A 25,527-nucleotide genomic window follows, 5' to 3' on the forward strand; every position below is an offset into this window, starting at 1 on the left:
AAAACATACCAATATTATAGTCATATAATTTTAAATTACTCTGTATATCATTACAGTGAACACTACATGTAAAACTACTTAATATTAAACTATTTTGATTGTAATTTCTAAGAAACAAAATTTACATGGGACAAATTAAAAAGCATACTCTTTAAAATCAACGGGATAAGAAAGTATCAAATATTTAAAAACACAGCATATACCAGAATTAAAAACTCCTTTTGAAATCTGTTGAAAATAGTATAAAAAATGTGAATTGTTTCATTTATATACATTATACATACTATAATTTATTTCCCCTAAATTCAGGGTAATTTTTACAACAAGATGGTGGTATTATTTTTACGGGTAATAACCAACCAATTTGAAAAGAAGTTTAATATGGCCGCTTGTTTCCCAGATCTACAGTATATTATTTGACACAAATGACATCTGCGTTTGGGCGCATAATGTTCGAAAAATACTATTTTATTTTAGCTGATTTTACCCGTATTTTAACATATTAGTTATTACAAAGACTGTAAAGAACAACTAGTTTGTATTTTCTTCCTTATTTTGTATGAATACATGTGAATAAGTGCGTAGTTTCAGTACTTACGAGTGAAAGGTTATGTTTTTCTCTTTTCGCTCACTACGGCTTTTACAACCGACGATACAGCAGTATACCATGTTTTATAAACTTTACCTTACTAAAACTGTAATATCAAAATATTTTTGCACAATTACAGCCACTAAGTACTCACAAATTTCGAAAAATAGCACGAATGTCAAACTTTGTTAGGGACAACCTAGGTTGTTTGTAGGGGACAACCTTTGTTCCAAACAAACCCCAAAGCCTGGTACGCAGAAAGGGACGGAAGATAGTTATCCCTGTCTTTGTCACGTCACAGGAATTGTGTATAACTGTATCTCTCTCACTCACGGTATTATTATTACCGTGTCATAGACTTGAGGCAGATCAACAGTTCAAGTCTATGTGACGTGACTTGTGTAGACAAGGGGGATGGGGGGGTAAATAATTGTAATAAATCTGCTTACGTAATGCTTGAACGGCCCCTTGTTCTTTATTAGATATTTGTTTGTTTGATGATTAGTAGTCATTCATTACATATTATTACTTAAAACGAATATATTCAGGGATTTGTCTATTGGGCAAAACCAATATAATAGCAGAGACCAAAATGCCTGCTCCTGTTTGTTAAATAAAACGTTGATATACCTGGGACTATTTATTTAAGTGACAATTTGAAAAGTATTGTTAATAGCCTAAACTATCCAATAAAAACAACAATTACGTAAGTTACACTTTTCAAATAATATAATCAGAGCTGGGCATTAACTCGTTAATCCGTTAATCGTTAATTAACGAAGTTAACATTTTGCTTAACGGATTAACTTTTAAGTTAACTTCAAAAAGTGTTAACGCTTTTGTTAACTTCCGTTAAACTCAACTTCCGTTAATCGTTAAATTAGAAACTTGGAGACGTGCTGTCATTTTGTTTAAATTACGTGCCAAACCACGCTGGTAAGTTCAACTATGTTGAGCGACTGTCGGCGACTCGAATGGTGAACGAACGAGTTGATAATTGATATATGTGAAGTTCGCGTGCAAGTGTGATGCATCAGAGCGTCCGGGAAAGACGTGACCAACAGGACAAAATCAAAAGAAGGTTCGAAATAGTATATTTCATTACGAGTATATAAAAGCAAGAGTATGTAATAGCCCACATTCCGAACGCTCTTCGTCCCTGCAATACCATCCAATCCCTTTTTAAGCAACTATATTAAAAAAAATTTTTACTCGTGCTTTTTCTTTAGCTTTTCCAAACTCGTGCGTTCTCTTTCCCAACTGTCAAAATAATGTCTATTAAAAAAAAACCAACCACGAAGCTTTTACAAAAAATCATTGATGTTTTTATTTTTCATGCAAATATTGCTAAAAAGAAGCTCCTAATTTGTTACAATATCAGATTTAATGATTTCATTCAATGAATTAGGTTAGGTTTCATTTTATTTCATCTCATTAAATTTCATTTTCATTTCATATCAATAAAAATAATCTACTGAAGACTTGGCCGTTTGGGCATAGTTCCCTTTGCCTACCCAGAAAGGGTGAAGAAAACAAAAAAAATCTCTGTTTGTATTCTTTTACGGCTGGCCCCTTTTTTCAAACATTTTAGTTAGTTGAGTTTATTGTGTTTTTATTGGAACGAAATTCCTTATCGCGCGTTGTGAAAGGGGGCTAGACGGAAAAAATTCTTACGAAAAGTTGTCACGACACTTTTTGCTATAGTAAATATGTTAACGACGAATGAGCGCTACTTCACCATGGCAACGACGTGACAATATATAACGAACATTCATAGAAATAAAATGTACTTCTTGTGAAGACTTAAGTTTTTTATTCATAGAATAAACATTGGTTCCTTCACTAATTAATTGAAAGGAACTTCGTTCCATCCGGGTGTCCCTTGACACCTCTCAAGTTTTTTTATTCTATTAAATTGCTTCATTTTTTCGCAACTGTATTAAAAATAGTTGTTCAGTGCACTTGCGGAACTGTCATTAGAACTTGTTCCAAATGTCAACCCTCACCTTTGGCTGCGCCTCGGCTCGGTTAGACATTTGTCGGAACTCTTTGCAATGACTGGCTTACCGCACTCGTAATGAAATATACTATAATGCATTCATACTTGTCTCTTATACTAATGTGTTATAGAATATATAGTCAAATTACTATTTTAAACAAGTGTCGTCACAAAAGTGTGAAATTAGTATGTATAATTTTGGTATGGTTAACTGTTAACGATTAACTTTAACTTTCGTTAAATTTTCGAGAATTTAACTCTTTAACGATTAACGAAGTTAACTTTTTGATTAACTGTGCCCACCTGTGAATATAATGTTATAACTTAAATATATAACTATACAACTATAATATTATTTTTTCACTTCTTTTGTTCAGTCGTCTTTGATAAAATATATCATTCAAAATAAAAGATCCACATATGTCTGTTCCTGTTTGCGGCATTAGACGTCTTTATACAATCATATCCTTGTATGAGACAATTTTTAATAGTATCCAATTGGTTTGTTCTAATTTTTGTTAAATCTTTAATTATTTTCTATTTTATAAGGCAGAATTCATAATCTCATTGTTTCGAAGTATGTATTTATTTGTGCGTTCTATAGTTAAAATATATGTGAGTCTTAACAATTAAAATGTTTAGATACAACTATACTCGGACTATGAAATAACTAAAAATTTTAAATGCAAAAGCATTGCAATTAATTGTATAATTTTTTGAAAGTCTAAATACCTTCTGGACCTAGATTGTAATTAATAGCACTATAGCACAAATGGTCCAGAGGATAAAACAAAAATCTTGTATTTTATTCTCTGTATGAAAGTATATTTCCTTATGGAACTAACTGCTATATCAGTGAAACACTCACTGGGCCATATTAGTAGAGAAGTTTGTATGCAAATAATTTTATCTTTGTTATCTGTGGTATAAAAATCCGAGTATAGTTTAACAACGTCATTTTAATATTGTATAATATTCATTTATAAAAATAACATTCGACTATTGTAAAATTCTGTTCAAAACTTCGTGCTAATTTCATTAAAAATTATTAAGACTAATATTCGTTACCGGTGTTTTTTATTTTTTTATCTTTATCACTTTATTTATTTAAATCTTACAGAATAGAAGAATGAAATTGGTCGTTATTATATTTTGAGGTTATAATGTAAGTTTTGGTGTACACAGTCTGTTGTGTCGGGTGTGCGGCATTCAGCCAATAGCGAGGCTACAAATACTTCTTGCTCCTTTAGACGTTTGACGAGTACTTCCCATTTGCCATAATTTAATTCCATTAATTGCACCGCTTTGTTCATTATTTTGTGTGCCTCTAAACACCAGTATCTACAAAAAAAACCCCTCATAATATCTACAAGTGCAAATAGACTTAATTTATAATTTGGTCTAAAAGCAATTCTTGTCAGTGATAAAAAAATGAAAAAGTATAGATATTTTTGATGACATATTAAGTTACAAACCGATAATCCGGATGACCGGGCAGCTTAAAGATTCTTTCCAACATAACGTCGGAAAGTTTTCTCAACTCGTGCGCCACCTGCATCATAATAAATTCTGAACATAATATTATCTTACTAAATGTGACAAATGATTTTTGTACAAAACCACACATTTAAAGCTTTTTGTTTACTTGATCTGTAGGTACATAATAATGATACTAATTCCTTAAATGTTTATTCATACATTTAATAATGCTCACCTCAACACTAAAAGAGCCAAACTGGTATTCGAGGCTCTGAATATTTTGTTTTATCAACTCTATACTTCTGCCGAAGTCACCTGTAAGTTTTATGAACATGTAGGGAAAAGCGCTTTATTCAAAAACGCATTTTTATTTTAAGGATATTAGAGTGAAGATATGTACCAAGATCTGCGTAAATTCTCGCCAGTTTGTCAGCGGCGGCTCGCAGCGAACTGTGATGTCTATGCCACACTTGCTGCTTCATTTTGTACGACGCTAACATCTTTTCGCATCTTTCTTCCATGTTTGATGCCCTCTCGGCTAAAAAGAACAAAGATCTAAATGTATTTTTAGAGTTAGAGAATATTACAATGGATCCTATTTCATAAAACATTACGAGTATTCACTAACTAGATCCAATACAAGAACTATCACAAAGTTAATACGATGAAGAAAAATAGTTTGAATACATGTATATTAGAAAAACTAAGGTTACCTCTCATTAGACCGATTTAGTCACAGCCGCGAAGTCCGTGTAACCTAAACAGATAAGGTTTATATGACGAACTATTTACCTTGTAATGAAAGATCATCGGCGCGGTCAATCATCGCCAGAGCTCGGTTGAGCTGGAAGTCCGCGGAGCATTGCTGGCACCGCGCGCGCTTCTCACTCACCAGCACCGGACATTTACATGACTGACACACGTACGCTGAGAACACCAACTGTCGGACAAATAAACGGAATTATTTTCTGTACATATTAATTATATACACATTTGATATACAATGAGTGAAACTATTTTAAACAATTTTTTTTTTTATTTTTGTTTTCAAATTTTGTTTCTTTTTATAAGAGAAGGGGCAAAAACCAAGGTGTTCATCGACGCCCATGGACATCTGCAATACCAAAGGAATCGCTGATGCGTTGACGGCCTTTGAGACGTGACATGCTCGCTTCTTGAAGGACCCTAAGTCGTAGCGGTTTGGAAATACCGCCGAGGACAGACCATTCCACAACGCAGCGGTACGCGGTAGAAAGGTTGTGGATTGCCAGCCGTTGAACTTGGCGGTCCGTCGGGTCATCCGATGACAGAACTAGACGGCAGGAATTGTTCCAAAAAATTCTTCTGTTCACTTCCTTCATTCCAGCATTTTATAAGAATTTGGAATTTTTATGAGAAAAAAAAAACATGTAGAATCAATCACAATTGGCTTAATAAGTACGATAATAATGTATACTTACAACAAAGTCCTTTCTATCATTGTCCCGGCAAGCTGTGCAGGCGCAGGTGAACATGTATTGCGCGCGCAGCTGAGCGCGGCGGCGAGCGGCGGGCTCGCGGGCGCGGTGCGGCCCGTAGCAGTTGTGCACTTCACCTCCTGCTGACAGCTCGCTAGCGCAGCGCACGATCAGACGGTTCTTGTAGAAACTGATCAGAACATACACTACAAATGTATACTTTATGTCCAGCCAACTGATACATGCTTACTTAATGTTATAAATGCGAAAGTAACTCTGTCTGTCTGTCGTGAACACTTCAAAACTACTGAACCGATTTAAAAGAAATTTGGTACACTGATAGTCTAAAGCCTGAGAAAGGACATAAGGTTAGACAATTTTTTTAATGAGAAAAAAGGGCTTTGGTTTTTACTTTTTCTTCATGTGTTATGCTTACGTGTTGATAATGTTAGGTTCGCAGGAGTGGTTCATCATAGCGGCCGATGGATAAATTGCAGTTGCTCTCCGAACTTCCCGTTCTGTTACTGTGCGTCCTGCGAAATACATCATATAAGTTGAGGCAAACATTTCAAAGTTGAACAAACACAGTATGTAAATACATTTCCGCAGAAATTTTTAAACAAAAATTTCAGTGCCGCAAACTCGCATTAAGTCCAACTAATTATGTGATATAATATGACAAAAGACGCGATATCTGCAAAGTGTTTACCATTCCTTCCGTCGTCTTCTTCGACAGTTGACAGACTCAAAGTTGCGTGGCCATTGCACACCAACTGTCCAAGACTGCGCAATATAATCGCTGCAGCGAATAACTGCAGCTGTTCACCCGACAGTGCATATGGCACTCTACTTGGTAGGTACTCGAAGAATGTAGTAAAATGTTCGAGATAGATTGTCAACATGGTTGCTGTCTGGAAAGCAAATACTTAATTCAAATTTGAGACATATTAAATTAAAAAATTAGCGAAAACCAATGTATGTATAGCTCCTTTGGAGCAGAAAAGTTTAAAATTGTAGAAATGGTTGTAAGATTTCTTTTGATAAAAGATTTATCGAAAAACAATATGGCAGGGAATTGCTTTCCATTTTTCTTTCCTTCCATGATGCCTTCTTTTTTCCTTCTTCGTGTGAAAAAATATTGATAACCAATGAAGTAAGAGTTATTTAATATAAACTTTATCAGTTATTTTATTTTCTTAATTTGAGAATTATATTAACTACTTACCAAGGCATACTGAATGTAATCATTATTGTTCATCTTATCAAAGTTAGTGACCAAATTAAACATTCTATAAAATGCGGGCGTGCCCTCCTTGTATATTTGTATGTCATCAACATCTGAATAACATTTAAACAGTTCTAACGCTGTGGTGGGCTTTGTTGATTGTTGAGGCACCATAGGGAAGCCCTGACTTGTACTTAATAATAAAACTCTAAAAAAAAAATTACAATTAAAAAACCAACTTAGTATGAATTCTTCGCCACATCTGACGTGGCTTATAAATTTAACCGGGCGTAATTAATATTCAATTAATATAATTTAATATAATTTTTAATTGTTTCACCTTAAAGCTAGATGGGCAATCCCTATAGTGGGAAAGAGGTCACTTTGTGCTCCAACACACTCCCAGCGGTGGAAGGCAAGGGCGGCGCGCGCCCGGCACTGCACTCCGCAGTACACGCTACGAGAGCAGCGGCTGCAACTGTAAGACAAGAACAATTTTAGGGCCATAAAGATAAAAAATTATTTGCTTGAATAAATGTAAACATTATTCAATTAATAATTATGAAATAATCAGCCAAAAATTGTTTATAATAATGAGAGTTTCCACTGCTGAAACATGTGTATAAACATTAATTGTTATCCCGCTCAGTCTTTGAAAAAACAGAGAAAAAAATATGCTTATGCATATGCTTTTGTAGTGGTAGTGTTTACTCACAGGTCACAGGTAGGGAATAAGGTAAGTTGTAAAGCATATTTTTATTTCTCATTCTATTTAAACTTTATATACTTTACAAAATAAATATTAATTGCATATTAAAATGAAAAGTGATTTTTTTTACTAAAAGAATACTTACGGCACTAAATTAATATCTGGCTGACAGCACATCTCGCAGGAGGGCTCATCACTGGGCAATGTCACCCAAGCATAAGGTTCCTCAGAAAACAACACATCACCACGTCTAGCACTTTGGTTTGCTACCACAAATCTGCCAACTGTTTCACTTCGCCTAAAATAACACACCTTAAATACATAAGTTTTCATCCCTAAACTATGTTGGATGACATATTTTTTTGTTTAAATTACAAATATATAAAAAAATATTTTGAATTATATACCGTAACTCAATGGCACTAGAAGCAGCATTGAAATCAGCATTAGACCCTCCGTACAAATCTGGTAATTGATCATCATCATCTTCAAGTTCCACACACACAGGATTTTCTAATTTCTTCTCTAATATTTTCACATGTCTCTCAAATTCCACTGAAAATATTTTTTCATCATCCAATTGTTACGATAGAAAAAAAAATCGTTAGGTGTTTTTGACTAATATTCTATTAATTAATGTTGACAGTAAAATGTTTATTTTTATTACTACTAATAGGTACTATTCCCTAATACTTTCTTATTCAAACTGAAGACAATAAATTATTCACAGTATGACAGTGCTACAACAAAACTGATTGAAATATGTAGAGATATACTAACAAGCTGATGCATCTGACAGGTTGAGAGTAGAGGAGTATTGTGTTGCAGCAGTAAGGGCTGACCGGGCATTAGACCTTTGTCCAAGTTCAATATAACAGTCAACTCGTCGAAGTAGTAACTTGTGTTGTTGTTCTGCTGGGTATCCACTTTCTATGGCCAATGAGATATCAGCTAGACATTCCTGCAGATAGTAATTAAATCAGACAAGGTTCCATTTTAAAAGTATGCTTCAAGGCAATATTTTATACTATTCCAATACAACTCACTTTAAATCTTTTCAACCTCAACAATGATGCAGATCTATTGGCCAAAGCTAAAGGATACATTGGTCCATTATGTTTAGCATATACTACACTTTTAGAGTAACACCTATAGCTTTCCTCAACTAAATTTGCTCTAAAATTATCATTGCCTCTTTGTCGCCATACTAAAGACACATCATCACATTTCAAAGCTGTATCAAATTCATTTATCTTCTTGCCATAAGAGCTCTTCATTTGTTGTAGCCACTGAAGCATAATTTTTCTAAAAGAAACAATATGAACATTGATCCTAGTTTTTTTAATTAATTTAATGAAGGTACATAAAGAAATTGTAACCCAGCATATAAGACTACAATTTTTTTTTATATATTTAAAAACAGCTATGTGTTTGACTGTAAAAAAAACATAATCTAATTCATAGTTATTCTTTGAATTTATTTATTTTAAAATAATAACATTTTTTTTATTAAAAATAAAATAATTAACAAAAAAATCTCTTATGAGGTATCAATAACATGTAATATTTTCTTCTATAAAGATAGCATAGCAACTTTGAAGGTAAATTTAGCCAATTTTGGATATAGGTATAAATGAGCAGACCAGTGAACCTACTCTCAGCTCAGTTTGTGCATGCATAGAATTATGATTTGGGTTTCAAGCAGTAAACTGCTAGTCACCAGCCAGCTGGTGGCTCGTCAACTCACATAGTATTAGTATATCTGAACATGGCTAGCCATTTTAAATTTTCTGATCACAAGACTTGATAGGGTAAGGTTAGGTTCTAAGACTGTCTCAGTGATACTCAGACATACCTTACAGCTTCATTATTGGAGAAGTAGCTCATCGTGTCAATTTCATTTTCACTCGTCCTGTCGATTTTCTTCTCTTCAGATGATATCAACAACAACAATATTTCCCACTGTTTTGAACAGTCTTCAGGTAAACTTGCACCGGTCATTTTTATAAAATAAAATATTTACGACTAAAATACGCTCGAAAAACAAATCACATTTAATATTTAGAAATATATATTTAAAATATCAGCAAATAGCAAATACAATCATAAGTTTAATTCGATTTCGTGTTTGCAGTTTGTACGGTGTTGCACTGTATATCTAAATGTCACTGTTTTAATCTTGTCAACTTGTCAAAATAATGTGTTGTTAATAAGTAAACAGATTATGAAATCTATACATCATCCAAGAGTAAGAGCTTATTATAAATCCAAGTCTATGACACGGTAATAATAATACCGTGAGTGAGAGAGATACAGTTATACACAATTCCTGTGACGTGACAAAGACAGGGATAACTATCTTCTGTCCCTTTCTGCGTACCAGGCTTTGGGGTTTGTTTGGAACAAAGGTTGTCCCCTACAAACAACCTAGGTTGTCCCTAACAAAGTTTGACATTCGTGTTATTTTTCGAAAATTGTGAGTACTTAGTCGCTGTAATTGTGTAAAAATATTTTGATATTTCAGTTTTAGTTAGGTAAAGTTTATAAAACATGGTATACTGCTGTATTGTTGGATGTAAAAGCCGTAGTGAGCGAAAAGAGGAAAACATAACCTTTCACTCGTAAGTACTGTAACTACGCACCTATTCAAATGTATTCATACAAAATAAGGAAGAAAATACAAAATAGTTGTTCTTTACAGTCTTTGTAATAACTAATATGTTAAAATACGTGTAAAATCAGATAAAATAAAATCGTATTTTTCGAACATTATGCGCCCAAACGCAGATGTCATTTGTGTCAAATAATATACTGTGGATCTGGGAAACAAGCGGCCATATTAAACTTCTTTTCAAATTGGTTGGTTATTACCCGTAAAAATAATACCACCATCTTGTTGTAAAAATTACCCTGAATTTAGGGGAAATAAAGTATAGTATTTGTAATGTATATAAACGAAACAATTCACATTTTTTATACTATTTTCAACAGATTTCAAAATGAGTAGTTTTTAATTCTGGTATATGCTGTGTTTTTTATTGATACTTTCTTATCCCGTTGATTTTAAAGAGTATATTTTTTAATTTGTCCCATGTAAATTTTATCGAAATCGGTTACTTAATTTCTTAGAAAGTACAATCAAAATAGTTAAATATTAAGTAGTTTTACATATAGTGTTCACTGTAATGATATACAGAATAATTTAAAATTATATGACTTTAATATTGGTATGTTTTTTGTAGCTTTTTAAGAAGACTTAGGGCTTCGTGCATATCGAAGAAAAACAGGACATCGTTTGAATGCTGGTCTAATGGACCTAAGACTGAAGAGATGCCGCGCTTTGTTGAAGCGGTACGCGGGAAAAAAATATCGGGAAATTCTTTTTTTGGAGTCACTCAAGACATCCTAGATTAAGGCAGCCGCCGATATTGACATGGACCTCGTTCGTGCTGCGATAGACAACTGGCCGCGCAGATTGAAGGCCTGTATTCAAAATCACGGAGGTCATTTTGAATAAACTTTAGTGTCATAAGAATCTATGTTTTGTTAAGTTAATTTTGGTATATAAATGGTCACATAATGAATAAACTTGTTTCAATTATTTTATATTAAACATGTGACAGAATTTATGACCTGACTAAGTATTACTAAAAAATCTGTTTACCTAATCTTAGTCACATAAACAAAAATTACGCATTGTTTTTTATATTTATTACATTTATTAATTACAATATAATTGGGAATATATAAATTGGTATATATTAAATTATATCGTAATTATTCATTTTCGGGACAAAACAAATAACTGGTAACACCAATCCTTTTACTTATATATAGGTATAGTCTATAGTACTCTCTATCTGTCCCTTACGGGTGAACGCGCATGTCATATCTATATAATTCTTCATCTGAGTATAAATCATTTTATATTTGATGGTGTTATAGATAAGGCTTAAGGTTGTTCCATTTTACGCTGTTTTTTTTAACTTTTTTTTTTATTTTGGTAAATATTTACCAGTAAAATAATTAAATTAGGTTCACAAGATTAATTTACAAAGAAGATATTCGAAAAATTTTCGGGCGTTAAATTTCATATATGCAGATCTACTCCATATTATTGATTTTCTTTGTGAAGGCCTGACCAACAATATAAAAAACCCTATCATGAGTGCAAGTACGGCCCAATCTCCAATGATATTGCAACAATTAAGTACATCAAATGAACTAATGTTATTTAAAAATGAAATCCAGTATTTTCGACGTTCATTATCATCAGGTCACTATACGTCCCTACTGAGGGTCTCGGTGCCTATCCCAAGTTAGGAGTTACTAGGCCATAGTCAACCACGCTGGCCCAGTGCAGGTTGGCTGGTTTTACACATATCATTGAATTTCTTCTCAGATATGGGCAGGTTACATCACGATGTTTTCTTTCACTAAATCGAAAAACACATTGGTACATGGCGGGATTCGAACTCAGGACCTGCAGATTGCAAGTCAAATGGACCCCTGAGCCACCGACGCTCCTTATCGACATATCCTTCGTTAATTGCCTTAATTTTTTTTGTCCGCGGCTATAAATATCTTTCAGTATTTTAACAGATCACATTGAATATGATAGGTCATCAAAAATTACGCCGCGATTACAACAAAATACTTTTTCAACTAGATGACAATCAACAACTCAGCCATGATCAATCTCAATGCCGTGGTTTTTATGAAATTGTTGAGCTCAAGGAGTTGTATTTTTGTGGGCAGCCTGTCTTTTTTTTATTTGTTTTTAAAATAAAAATTATGTTTTTCGTGCACGTGATATATTTGCGTTACTTATAACGAAAAACCAATTATTAAAATTTTTATCTGTCCGCCCTCAAATTCGCGTTTGTTCGCGAAGAAGCGTCGGAACCGATTTTGACGAAACTTTTAATAGAAGGTAGCTGATGTATGCGAGAGTAACATGGTAAATTTTTTTAATTTACCTCATACGAAGTGCGAGGACTAGTTGGTAATAAATGAAGAAAATAATAGAACTGGTTGATATTATTCATACTAGAGATCGCCTGCGAGTTCGTCAGCGCAAAATTTAAAAAAAGGAGCCTATAAAATGCTCGCGTGCATCAGCTAACATCCTGTCAAAATCGGTCCAAAAAATGCGACAAAAATTTTGAATGTGTAAATAACAGCTTTGTAAAAGTTTTAGGTAATACATCATTGCCACGTTAACCTTTCACCATTCTGAGTTATTTTTATTAACATTCTTAAACCGCGTCACGTTTACTAAAAAAAAAGGTTAAAGAAAAGTGGTTCCCGCATTCCACGACACTACCATAGCACTGATAGGTACCTATCAGGCGTAAAACCATACACGATCCTTATACATTAAGTACCTTACGCCTTGACGTTAAGGTGTATAGAAATAAATTTGGGTTACACCATAAAAGATTATCCGTGGCAGTCCTTTTTAGGTTCCATTATGAAAACTTGTAATGACGTTGAGTGACAACTGCTCATCCTTTCACGTAGCCTTCAATAAAGCGGACGTGGCGGTTAGTGCTTACTGATACGCACGTTACGCTGCTATCTTTTAAGTGGCCATTTTCTTTACAATTATTTGAATCTACTGTACTCGGACGTGGTGTATTATTCACATATGAAGCTCTTCGAGGAATGAGTAAAATATGTAGCCTGATATTGATTTTAACCATTTCATTTACTGTGATCAACAACATGTTCGGTTAGGTCAGTATAGTTAGGTATGTTCAATATAAGTCATTTTGTCTCTTGATTTGTCCCTTTACGCTTCTAAACCGTTGCACAGATTTTAATAAAAATTAAGGAGGATGTTTAGTTTATTTATATAAGATCTGAATTTATTATGTATGATATACACGTGTGTTTTGGAAATATCAAAATTCATTTAAAAAATTCAATTTAAATTCACATCACATTACTCAGTATATTAAAATGGATTAACTTTTACAAATCCATATATGGCAATGTTAATTGTCCATACCTTAAATAAATAACGACACGAAATGAGAGTGATATGTGCAGTTAATCGATAGAAAAGTAAAGACTTTCTCTAAGGTAGCAAAGAGGAGTAACAATACATTCGACAAAAGATTTGTTTTCCAATCAACTAGAGAGCAAAGCCTTGCTTCATGTTTTTAGCCCTTCTCCTAAATACATGTATTGTAAGTACCCATAGAAATATGACAATTTTGTAAAAATATTTAATAGATTACAAGAATGTAGGTAGTAAATTAAGTTTATAGTACTTGTTATAAAACTAATAAAAATAACTAAAAAAAATAATTAAAATAAAACTAATAAAAATATTTGCATATAAAACATTATTAATAAACATAACTTTGTATTCTAGTTAGTGTAGCAAACACTAGTGTATTGTACTGCAGTGTACAATGAGCATTGTTAACCATATAGTCCGAACTAAATGAGAAATGCTTTTGGATACAATCCAAAATACAATACATTTTTATAACAACAGACCAGCAACGGACCTAATTTCTCTATGGAGATCTAGAGATAAAAAGGAAGGATTGTTTTTCCAAAGAAGGGATTTTGTGTCGTGTTACATGTTTAATTTCTATAAGGAACGTAAAATACGAGTAATAAGCACGAAAGCGTTTTTGACGAATATTCCTTCTTTGCTAATTTCTAATTTTGCCTATTGCCTATACTTTGCGGATTTCATCCGACTCGGAGAATGATTTTAATGTTCTTACTTAATATTAATTATTTGTTATGAAAAAGTGTTCATGTCAATTTTCAGTGTTCTGCCGGAGGAAAAACACACAGATTTTCCTTTTCTATATCTAAAGGCAAATCATTTTTTTTTCTGATCGCATATAATAACTGAAATGTTTCTTTTCAAGTCTTTGGCCCAGTAGGATTCTTACAATACGCATTGTGAAAGAAAATTAAGATTAAACACTTAATTAAAATACAAGACCCCGACATATCTGCAAGACTACGCTATAGACATCAATAGTTGTGCAACAGTTGGCTGATACCATGTGAATTTACCTCGTATGAGCTACAAATGTTGAATAAACAATATCGTGAATTATTACTGTTATGTGCTCTCTGAACCGTCCTCAACTCAGATCAACTAGTTAAGTAGATTAAAACAACGCTATTCCTGGGAAGTCAATATTGATGGCGCATCGTGGTACTCTGTCTTTCTACACAATCTAACAGATACAATTACTTGAGCTGTGGTTTATACCAATTATTCCATTATAAAAAAATTACATTTATCAATTTGACGATGATTAATATCTTATGTTGACATTTTTTTTTTCATACAAATAACCTTTAATGTACAAAATAACCTTTTTCACCGCATGCCGCAAAATATTTTTAAATGATTTAAGCTCATTATTTGAAGCGTTAGTGGCAAAATTTAGTACATATTCCTGAATAGTAAGAGCTTGAACGAGCAAGTCGTCTGTTTTATTTAAAACCGATTATACTTATAAAATGTACTAGTCTTCTAGTTATTTAAAAAAAAATGGGACCCATCTGCAAGCACTTCCTTTCGATTAAAATAATTTTTATCAAAATCGGACTACCAGGGGCGGAGATTCGCAGTAACATACATAAAAAAATACAGTCGAATTGAAAACCTCCTTCTTTTTGAAGTCAGCTAATAAATTTTTGAATCCCCGTTTAATATATATTTATGTGTATTTTGTCAAAGTTAATGACGATATGTATTATACAGAGATTTTGGTCTCAGAAACCAACGGTTAGTAATTTTGAATCTTAGTTAAAAAATTAGCAGATTATTCAATAGTTTCAGATAGTTTAGCTATTATAAATTAAATAATATTGAATTGCAAACTTTCGAAGAGCATTAATTTTATAGTGTGAAAATGTTAATTTGAAATTAATAAGACGTCTATAGAGCGGAACATTGCGTGTTGCTGTATTCGAATGGAGAGGCCGATTGTATGGTGACCGGTAAAGATCTTAAGTAAAACGAAGGAGTGAAGGAAAGTTATTGCATTTACACTAATTGCTAAATAATTGCCGAGAGACGTTGATAAATTACAACTTTACAATATGCAATGATTATAACTGAGAGACCAATTGCATTCGTATGCGAATTTTGAATCCCATCGTGACATCTGAAATCAGCCGGAGAAACTTAACACCGGTTTCCGGACTCCATACTTATCTTAAACACAGGTTACAAATACAGTATAAGCCATTTAATACGACGTGGGTAAAATGAAATATGAGTTTTTGAGACCAAAGCCTTAGATCGCAGCTAAATTTTGTTTAACTTTATATAGAAGTATACAGCCTTTTAAACAATACAAAATCAGCTGAAAGAACCATCGGTTATAACTACTTATTATTACAACTACTGCTTGTTTTGGCGTACTTTGTTAAGTCTTATTGACATCACACCGCATGCGAGTTTCTCCCTCTGTTCGAATTCCGGATGTTTCGTATTCCCCTACTTCCGGATTGTTTTTTAATATATAATACTTATGGATGGTTTACTTTTACCTTTTCAATAATTAGACTATTTATTTATAGTCTTATAATAAAATATAATACTTTAATGTATTACCACAACATAAACAGATAAATTAATATTATTATTAAGTTATCAATTTATTTGAAGATCCAAAATTAGTTATTATAAACAGATGAATTTATTATGGCTTGATAATAGATATAATCTCTCTTTTTTTAATTCACTGATATTATAAACAAAATATGTTTAAGATTGAAGCTGAATGTTTATAAACTGTGACCTGAAGAATCCATTACTTGATATTTGATTATCATATTACTATTGTCTTCAAATGATGACTTAAAAATTAATAGCATAAAAATGCTGATTTTAATGGTTAATTAAAACATGCTAGAAGCATTTTTAGTCCTGATCTTCAAAAACAAATTCAATAACAACACCACTTATAAATAAATAATGTAATTGTGAAGTATAAGAATTAATTATAATTGATCAACGTTTGAGCGAAACATTTTTTATACCTGACTAACATAACCTAACATATTATAGTAGCGGTAAAAAAACATCAACTAAATTTTGAGAGGTGTTGGAATAGAGCAGTAGAGGGCTTTGTCTTGTGTCTTGGCGCGATACCAGTAAAGGAATTTGTTTTTTGCTCAGATGAAGAATTATATAGATATGACATGCGCGTTCACCCGTAAGGGACAGATAGAGAGTACTATAGACTATACCTATATATAAGTAAAAGGATTGGGGTTACCAGTTATTTGTTTTGTCCCGAAAATGAATAATTACGATATAATTTAATATAGACCAATTTATATATTCCCAATTAAATTGTAATTAATAAACGTAATAAATATAAAAAACAATGCGTAATTTTTGTTTATGTGACTAAGATTACATAAACAGATTTTTTTAGTAATACTTAGTCAGGTCATAAATTCTGTTACATGTTTAATATAAAATAATTGAAACAAGTTTATTCATTATGTGACCATTTATATACCAAAATGAACTTAACAAAACATAGATTCTTATGACACTAAAGTTTATTCAAAATGACATCCGTGATTTTGAATACAGGCCTTCAATCTGCTCGGCCAGTCGTCTATCACAGCACGAACGAGGTCCATGTCAATATCGGCGGCTGCCTTAATCAAGGATGTCTTGAGTGACTCCAAAAAAAGAATTTCCCGATATTTTTTTCCCGCGTACTGCTTCAACAAAGCGCGGCATTTCTTCAGTCTTAGGTCCATTAGACGAGCATTCCAACGATGTCCTATTTTTCTTCGATATGCACGAAGGCCTAAGTCTTCATAAAAAGCTACAAAAAACATACCAATATTATAGTCATATAATTTTAAATTACTCTGTATATCATTACAGTGAACACTACATGTAAAACTACTTAATATTAAACTATTTTGATTGTAATTTCTAAGAAACAAAATTTACATGGGACAAATTAAAAAGCATACTCTTTAAAATCAACGGGATAAGAAAGTATCAAATATTTAAAAACACAGCATATACCAGAATTAAAAACTCCTTTTGAAATCTGTTGAAAATAGTATAAAAAATGTGAATTGTTTCATTTATATACATTATACATACTATAATTTATTTCCCCTAAATTCAGGGTAATTTTTACAACAAGATGGTGGTATTATTTTTACGGGTAATAACCAACCAATTTGAAAAGAAGTTTAATATGGCCGCTTGTTTCCCAGATCTACAGTATATTATTTGACACAAATGACATCTGCGTTTGGGCGCATAATGTTCGAAAAATACTATTTTATTTTAGCTGATTTTACCCGTATTTTAACATATTAGTTATTACAAAGACTGTAAAGAACAACTAGTTTGTATTTTCTTCCTTATTTTGTATGAATACATGTGAATAAGTGCGTAGTTTCAGTACTTACGAGTGAAAGGTTATGTTTTTCTCTTTTCGCTCACTACGGCTTTTACAACCGACGATACAGCAGTATACCATGTTTTATAAACTTTACCTTACTAAAACTGTAATATCAAAATATTTTTGCACAATTACAGCCACTAAGTACTCACAATTTTCGAAAAATAGCACGAATGTCAAACTTTGTTAGGGACAACCTAGGTTGTTTGTAGGGGACAACCTTTGTTCCAAACAAAGCCCAAACCCTGGTACGCAGAAAGGGACGGAAGATAGTTATCCCTGTCTTTGTCACGTCACAGGAATTGTGTATAACTGTATCTCTCTCACTCACGGTATTATTATTACCGTGTCATAGACTTGGTTTTTTGTGAACATCATAGATTTTCTCCGACGCATTCCCGTCACTTGATGTTAACAAAAACTGAAATATACTTTGAATGCGCATGAGCCTATGTTTTGCATTTTGTTTTGTTTAATATTTACATTAAATATACCGAATTCAAAAGTCGATTTATTCATTGTCTTTTTATTTTGATAGAATGAGAAAAATCACATTTTTCGAAACTAGAATAAAGCATTTAAACATAGTTTTTTTTTTTAATTAATCGTGAAATTGAATTAAATTAAGTGTTTAGATCTTTACATTTTCAGCGTTAAGAATATTGAATTAAAATATAAAAAAATTGGATATTTGATAAAACAATGACAGTAAACGAAATTCCTGCATCGTGGTGAGACATAGCGATTCGAAATGATCTGACCCTGAGTGAAAGTTTTGTAAAGTCACATTCCGGCGCGGAAACAGGACCCTAAGCGATCTTTCTCCTGATTGCATCTAACCTATACCTGTGCTTACATTTTTAAAGGTGACATTTCACTGTGCCGCCTTAGTTTGGGTTTCGACTGCACTTTTATTGACAGGTACTGTTGTCTCTGTTTTTTTGCAAAGAAAATGTGAGGAAAAAACACGTGAATATAAAAGTGCAACTGCAGTCGAAACCCACAGCAGTCTTAATTGGTTTTCTTATTTCTAATTACATTAATAATCTTTTTCACAAATATGGCGTTTCTACTTTACAATGTGGTCGTATCTTTTCAATGGAATGTGTCAAAATGCATGTTGGACGAGGTCTTGTGTAGTGATGCAACGGAAGTGTATAACCGGAACCAGAAACGGAGGCCAAAAATAAATTTTAGCAGAAACGGAAACGGAAACGGATGCGGAAACAGAAGTGTAAATAAAAATAAAAAACATATTTACAAAAATATATTTTCGGTAAAAACAGTTTGTATTCGTTTTTAATTTATTAAGGCATTGGATATCGGTGTCCTTTAGCCTTCAATGTATGTATTTTAACTGCGCTGCAATAAGTTAAAATACGCGTTTTTTAAATTTATTTTCAGGAAATAAAATTACACTATTTACAAATTAAAGTTCGCCAAACCACTCGTGTTGACAAACGACAAATATATTTCTAACTATATAATGATGATAATATATTACATGTTTATCAGTTATTCAAAAGTACATTTAATAACTCGTAAGTATGAAATAGTCACATTTTGCCAGTTGTCAAATTTTATATGGACAACAACTAGACAGTTTACTCCAGCAAGAGAAACTGATAGTTTCAAACAGCAGCAGAAAATATTACGCGCTTAAATTCACAAAATAGTACGTAAACAAACAAATGCGACAAGTGCCGAAAGGCCGCGCACGGACTGCCCGTCTCGTGCCGCGCATTTGGATCTCTCAGCCGTCGTAAAGTTCCGTTTTATCTCCGTTATAAAAGTTGCGGAAACAGAAGCAGAAACGGATGTTGAAAAGCACGCGGAACTTCCGCACTTGCGGAAACGGAAACAGACATCCGTTGCATCACTAGTCTTGTGTAAGCGTGGATGACTTATGTGTTGTTTTTTTTTATAACACTATGTTTAAATAAACAAAATTTAGGTAATTAAATGTATCTTTATGAAACAATCGACCTGCATACATTTCTTCATGCGTTGGAGGCCGAGTAACCGCTTGTTTTCTAGGGGAAGTTAACAAATTTTGAAATTGGGTCATTGACAATCAATTAAATCTACTACGTAATAGTAGCAATTGCGAATATAATATACAGTACAATATAGTACACAGTACACAAATGTTTTATTAAACTAACCTTCTACTCAAAGACCTGAAGTGGCCTCTGAAGTGGGAAAAATTTACACTAAGGTTCACCCTTCGTGACTAATAAGCCACCCGGATTTAGTCTTTAAAGTAATTATTTTTAATACAGACGGACAACAAACCTCATAACTTTAATCAAATTGTGAATGATCTTTGTTTTATGATTTTCTATGTATATGGAAACAGAAACAGTCTTTATATATTGTAATAATAATACATGTTATAATTTAATTACATAAACTGGGTGATAGAACTAACTCTGCGCTTTTTATAATATCATGATTTTAAAAAAATGTATTTAAGGTTAGCGGTGGCCAGCAACTTTGTCAGCGCACAATTAAAAAAGAAAAAAGTAGCCTATAAAGGCTCGCAAGCATCAGAAAACTTCCTGAAACCTAATATCGATGTAGCCTATGTGACTTTCCAGACTATGTTCTACATCTGTGCCAAATTTCATCAAGATCCGTTGAGCCGTTCCGTAGATACCTTCATCAACCATCCATCCATCTAAACATGCGCATTTATAATCTATATCTTATATATATAAAAGAAAGTTGTGTTAGTTACACCATTTATAACTCAAGAACGGCTGAATCGATTTGACTGAAAATTGGTGAGCAGGTAGCTTAGAACCAGGAATAGGACATAGGATAATTTTTACCCCGTTTTCTATTTATTTATTTTTTATTTTGCGCGGACGGAGTCGCGGGTAAAAGCTAGTATTAGTATGAAGTATTATTACATACAGACTCACAAATGTTATTAAATGTATAAATATAGATAGATAATAACAATTAGAGCAACAAAAAAAGCGGACTTCCTTAAACTATTTTTTAAACAATTTCTTTAGTTTTGTTTTGGATGGAACGTACCCCCGAGATTCGAACATGAGAGATGAGATGTCGCGTGCCACGATTTACATCACCCGGTGGGTTGGCTAGCGACCTAATTATGCGTAAACTAACTGCGTATTGGACGATGTAACGGTTCAAGAATGTGGTCGCGCCCGTTAGCTGTGAGTCTGCGGAAACTTTAGGTAATCAAAACATACTAAATATTATAATCTAGGCAAATCTTCACGACAACAACAATTGCATGCTTATAAAATGATAGTTATTGTGATAATGTACCTATCATAATTCATTATCTGCTTTTTATTTGGATTGCTGGTGTAAAAAAATAGTGTTTGACTTTTCCTAATTTAAAACATTGTTATTATATCTTATATAAAATAATTACTCCACTTATTTTTTTGAAAAAAAAAAGAATTTAATTGAATAGTTTATTCATGATTCATCTACAAATATTTATTAAATTTAAGGATAAGAATGTCATAACAAATTTGCTCTTTGTACAATAGTTAGCGGCTCACGAGAAAGTGTAAACAGAATATGGTGTCTAAGGTCATTCGCACAATAAAACGTTCATAATGCAGATCTTTATTAAAATTAAAATACCTTTGTTTTTCTCGGTCTCTATTTCTTTTACATTTCACCAGAACCGTACGTTGCTGAAACTATTTCTAAAAACAATGTGAAATTTTATAAATACTATGAATTCGACATCGTTGACAAATATGCAATGCTTTATGATAGCAGTATAATGTGCTTTGCGTCACCGAGAAAGCACTACTTTCACGGATCGAGACGAGTCATCGTTGGCGGTTACGTCAGATTAGTATTGGCCAAATATGCTCAACAAACACATGGGCAGTTCAATGTATCCGGGTTATTTCACCGGGACTCTATTCGTGACGTCCAGTTGGGATGACGATTTTGAACGATTTCCTTTCTCATAACATATTCTTTACCTTGCCATAATTTCCTTTCGTCAGCTTTACACCTTTTGTTTTGGTTATGTTATGCTGTTGCTTTTTTACTCGTTTAAACATCATGAGGTTTTAGGTCCAGATATAAAAATAGTCTATAGTAATGACGTCACATTCATGGAAGCACTTGTTGTGTTAAGCATGTCAGATGGTGACCCGACTGACCGCGGGACCTGTTTGCACCGTTGCGCGCGGCGGACACGTAAATGAACCGTGTTTTTAGCACGATTATAAGTGGAATACGAAGGCGATACGAAATTAAGCTGTAGTGAGGAGATTGCATTACCTTTCACAACTGTCACTGCATTGTTGTGTGCGCCAACACTGAATTATTAATCAATGACAATACAAGTTAATTTCAAATATCTTGTCATAATGGCCATGTTGATGGTTGTTTTAGTATATTGTCTTGATTTTTCTTGTATAAACAAAGTGAAAGGCTAGAGCTTTTAGTAAAGTTAAGCTTGTTATCGAACAAGGCTTTCTGAATCAACGTAATTACTCGCTATCGGCCAAAGACCTGCAGATAGAAAACTACGCAAACAAAATGCCACATTCTTGTCTACGTAAAACATTGTGTAATCAGAAATTTACTGTAATAAAACAAATTCAGAACAATTTAATGCTTTTCTTTTGATAAAATGATTCTAAGAGAAAATTAGATGATGTTTAAAAATTAGAAGGAAAAACTTGTAGCGAATTTTACTTATTTCATTCTATTAATAATAATAATTTATTTTATTTATGTAAAGAAAATAGCTAATCTTAATTAAACCCAAACCCATAAACTTTTCGTACTATATTATATATATATAGAAGAAGACTACTTCTATTGTTGTTTTTGTATGTTAAGATAAACTTTAACTCTGATTAGTTAAAGAAATCTTTCAATTAAACTAAAAGTAAAACAAATTTATTAATAAGTATCCTATATGTACCTACAATTTCCTTGGTGATAATTCATTTAGGTCACTACGGTCGTTCTGTACAGGTAAAATATAGTTTTTCTAACATTACCATAAAACGTGCGCATTGTATATAAATCTATATATATAAAAAAAGTCGTGTTAGTTACACTATTTATAACTCAAGAACGGCTGAATCGATTTGACTGAAAATTGGTGGGCAGGTAGCTTAGAACCAGGAAACGGACATAGGATAATTTTTACCCCGTTTTCTATTTTTTATTCCGCGCGGACGGAGTCGCGGGCGACAGCTAGTATTGTATATTCAATATGTATATAGAATACATTAACACTTTAATTTGTTTTTAAGTTATTATTAGAAGGATGACTACAATTTATGTTGTACTATCTAGACAATTTACGTCAGCTTGACTTGATCCTTGCTTGTTTACAATCGGTTGATAAAATACGACTAATACAAATTGACCCACTGAACGAGATATTTTCATACTTACGAGTACATAGTAGTAATGAATAAAGTCTGCCCCAGGGTAGAAAGTTAACGTTTAAAGTAGTTTTCTAGAAAGTTATACGTGCAGATAGAATAGAATATTGTATTCATTTTAACCTAACCTCTTTGCCATTAAAGTAGCTATATGAGACATTACGTTTGCCGAAACTGATGCTTGCATCAAAAACATTGTCAGCTTGTTGTATAGCGATACAGAGCTCATTCAACAGCTGTTACATTTCATCTTGGTGTATTCACGCAGACTACAAACAACATCCCCTGAAAGTATATAATTTTATTGTGTCTGAAAATGATGGAAATACTAAATAATAATAAGTAATGACGACAATAAAAAAGCGCAAAAAGATCGGCTAATTGAAAAATCTAACCCAAGAAAAATGTTATTACCCACTGTCAGCTGGAAAAAAAAATAATGTTCAGAAGATAGTTTATCAATTGTAAAAAATTAATTTATCTTGATACGCTCTCGCGAATGGGGTCTGTGCCCGTGGAATTGTTGAGGTCACCACGCTTTCTTAGGCCAAGTAATGGCGCGTCCATGTTTACAAGAAGCCAATTGTAAAACTGAAGTGCACTTATTGCGGATTTAATTTTAATAAAAAAATATTATTATTACTTTATTTTTGTATAATTATTTGTAAAAATGTACAAATTAAATATAATCTACTAATGTAAATAGTTTCCTAGTTCCCAAAAGGACGTCACGTCACCTGTAGCGACATGTAATTTGACTTTAGAAATTCTATTAGTCTTTCTTAGCGATGACTGAAACATTATATCTTAGTGAGGTGATTTATTACTTACATCGTCATAAAGATAAATTCAAGTGTAAAAGAAAGCTTCTGCATAAAAACAATTAACAATGTTATATAATAAATAGTATTTGATTTTTTCTTCCTTAAGTACACGCGTGCACGAGAGTATAGCGATCCTCTCATAGAGACAAGTATTAAACAATGCTGAGTTCAAGTTAACTGACACGCTCAGCGGGGTTAGGCAGTAAAAAACTAAAAACGAAACTCAGATGAAGAATTATATAGATATGGCATGCGCGTTCACCCGTAAGGGACAGATAGAGAGTACTATAGACTATACCTATATATAAGTAAAAGGATTGGGGTTACCAGTTGTCTGTTTTGTCCCGAAAATGAATAATTACGATATAATTTAATATAGACCAATTTATATATTCCCAATTAAATTGTAATTAATAAACGTAATAAATATAAAAAACAATACGTAATTTTTGTTTATGTGACTAAGATTACGTAAACAGATTTTTTTAGTAATACTTAGTCAGGTCATAAATTCTGTTACATGTTTAATATAAAATAATTGAAACAAGTTTATTCATTATGTGACCATTTATATACCAAAATGAACTTAACAAAACATAGATTCTTATGACACTAAAGTTTACTCAAAATGACATCCGTGATTTTGAATACAGGCCTTCAATCTGCTCGGCCAGTCGTCTATCACAGCACGAACGAGGTCCATGTCAATATCGGCGGCTGCCTTAATCAAGGATGTCTTGAATGACTCCAAAAAAAGAATTTCCCGATATTTTTTTCCCGCGTACTGCTTCAACAAAGCGCGACATCTCTTCAGTCTTAGGTCCATTAGACGAGCATTCAAACGATGTCCTATTTTTCTTCGATATGCACGAATCCCTAAGTCTTCATAAAAAGCTACAAAAAACATACCAATACTATAGTCATATAATTTTAAATTACTCTGTATATCATTACAGTGAACACTACATGTAAAACTACTTAATATTAAACTATTTTGAATGTAATTTCTAAGAAACAAAATTTACATGGGACAAATTAAAAAGCATACTCTTTAAAATCAACGGGATAAGAAAGTATCAAATATTTAAAAACACAGCATATACCAGAATTAAAAACTCCTTTTGAAATCTGTTGAAAATAGTATAAAAAATGTGAATTGTTTCATTTATATACATTATACATACTATAATTTATTTCCCCTAAATTCAGGGTAATTTTTACAACAAGATGGTGGTATTATTTTTACGGGTAATAACCAACCAATTTGAAAAGAAGTTTAATATGGCCGCTTGTTTCCCAGATCTACAGTATATTATTTGACACAAATGACATCTGCGTTTGGGCGCATAATGTTCGAAAAATACTATTTTATTTTAGCTGATTTTACCCGTATTTTAA

General features: G+C 32.6%; 1 protein-coding gene across 1 annotated transcript; it reads right to left on the reverse strand.

Annotated features, from left to right (window-relative positions):
- Positions 1-3,654: 3,654 nt before the first annotated feature.
- LOC106717094 (SET and MYND domain-containing protein 4) lies at positions 3,655-9,571 on the reverse strand. The gene is made up of 15 exons (XM_014510809.2): positions 9,314-9,571; positions 8,505-8,763; positions 8,239-8,419; positions 7,866-8,013; positions 7,604-7,756; positions 7,090-7,227; positions 6,750-6,957; positions 6,234-6,435; positions 5,961-6,057; positions 5,528-5,714; positions 4,860-5,007; positions 4,468-4,605; positions 4,303-4,382; positions 4,064-4,140; positions 3,655-3,929 (listed from the first exon to the last, which is right to left on the reverse strand). Exons 1-15 carry the CDS (start codon positions 9,457-9,459, stop codon positions 3,734-3,736), a joined length of 2,358 nt encoding a protein of 785 aa, XP_014366295.2. The 5' UTR covers positions 9,460-9,571; the 3' UTR covers positions 3,655-3,733.
- Between the last annotated feature and the right edge of the window lie 15,956 nt (positions 9,572-25,527).

This window comes from Papilio machaon, chromosome W, assembly GCF_912999745.1.
Source record: "Papilio machaon chromosome W, ilPapMach1.1, whole genome shotgun sequence".
Classification (NCBI taxonomy): Eukaryota; Metazoa; Arthropoda; class Insecta; order Lepidoptera; family Papilionidae; genus Papilio; species Papilio machaon.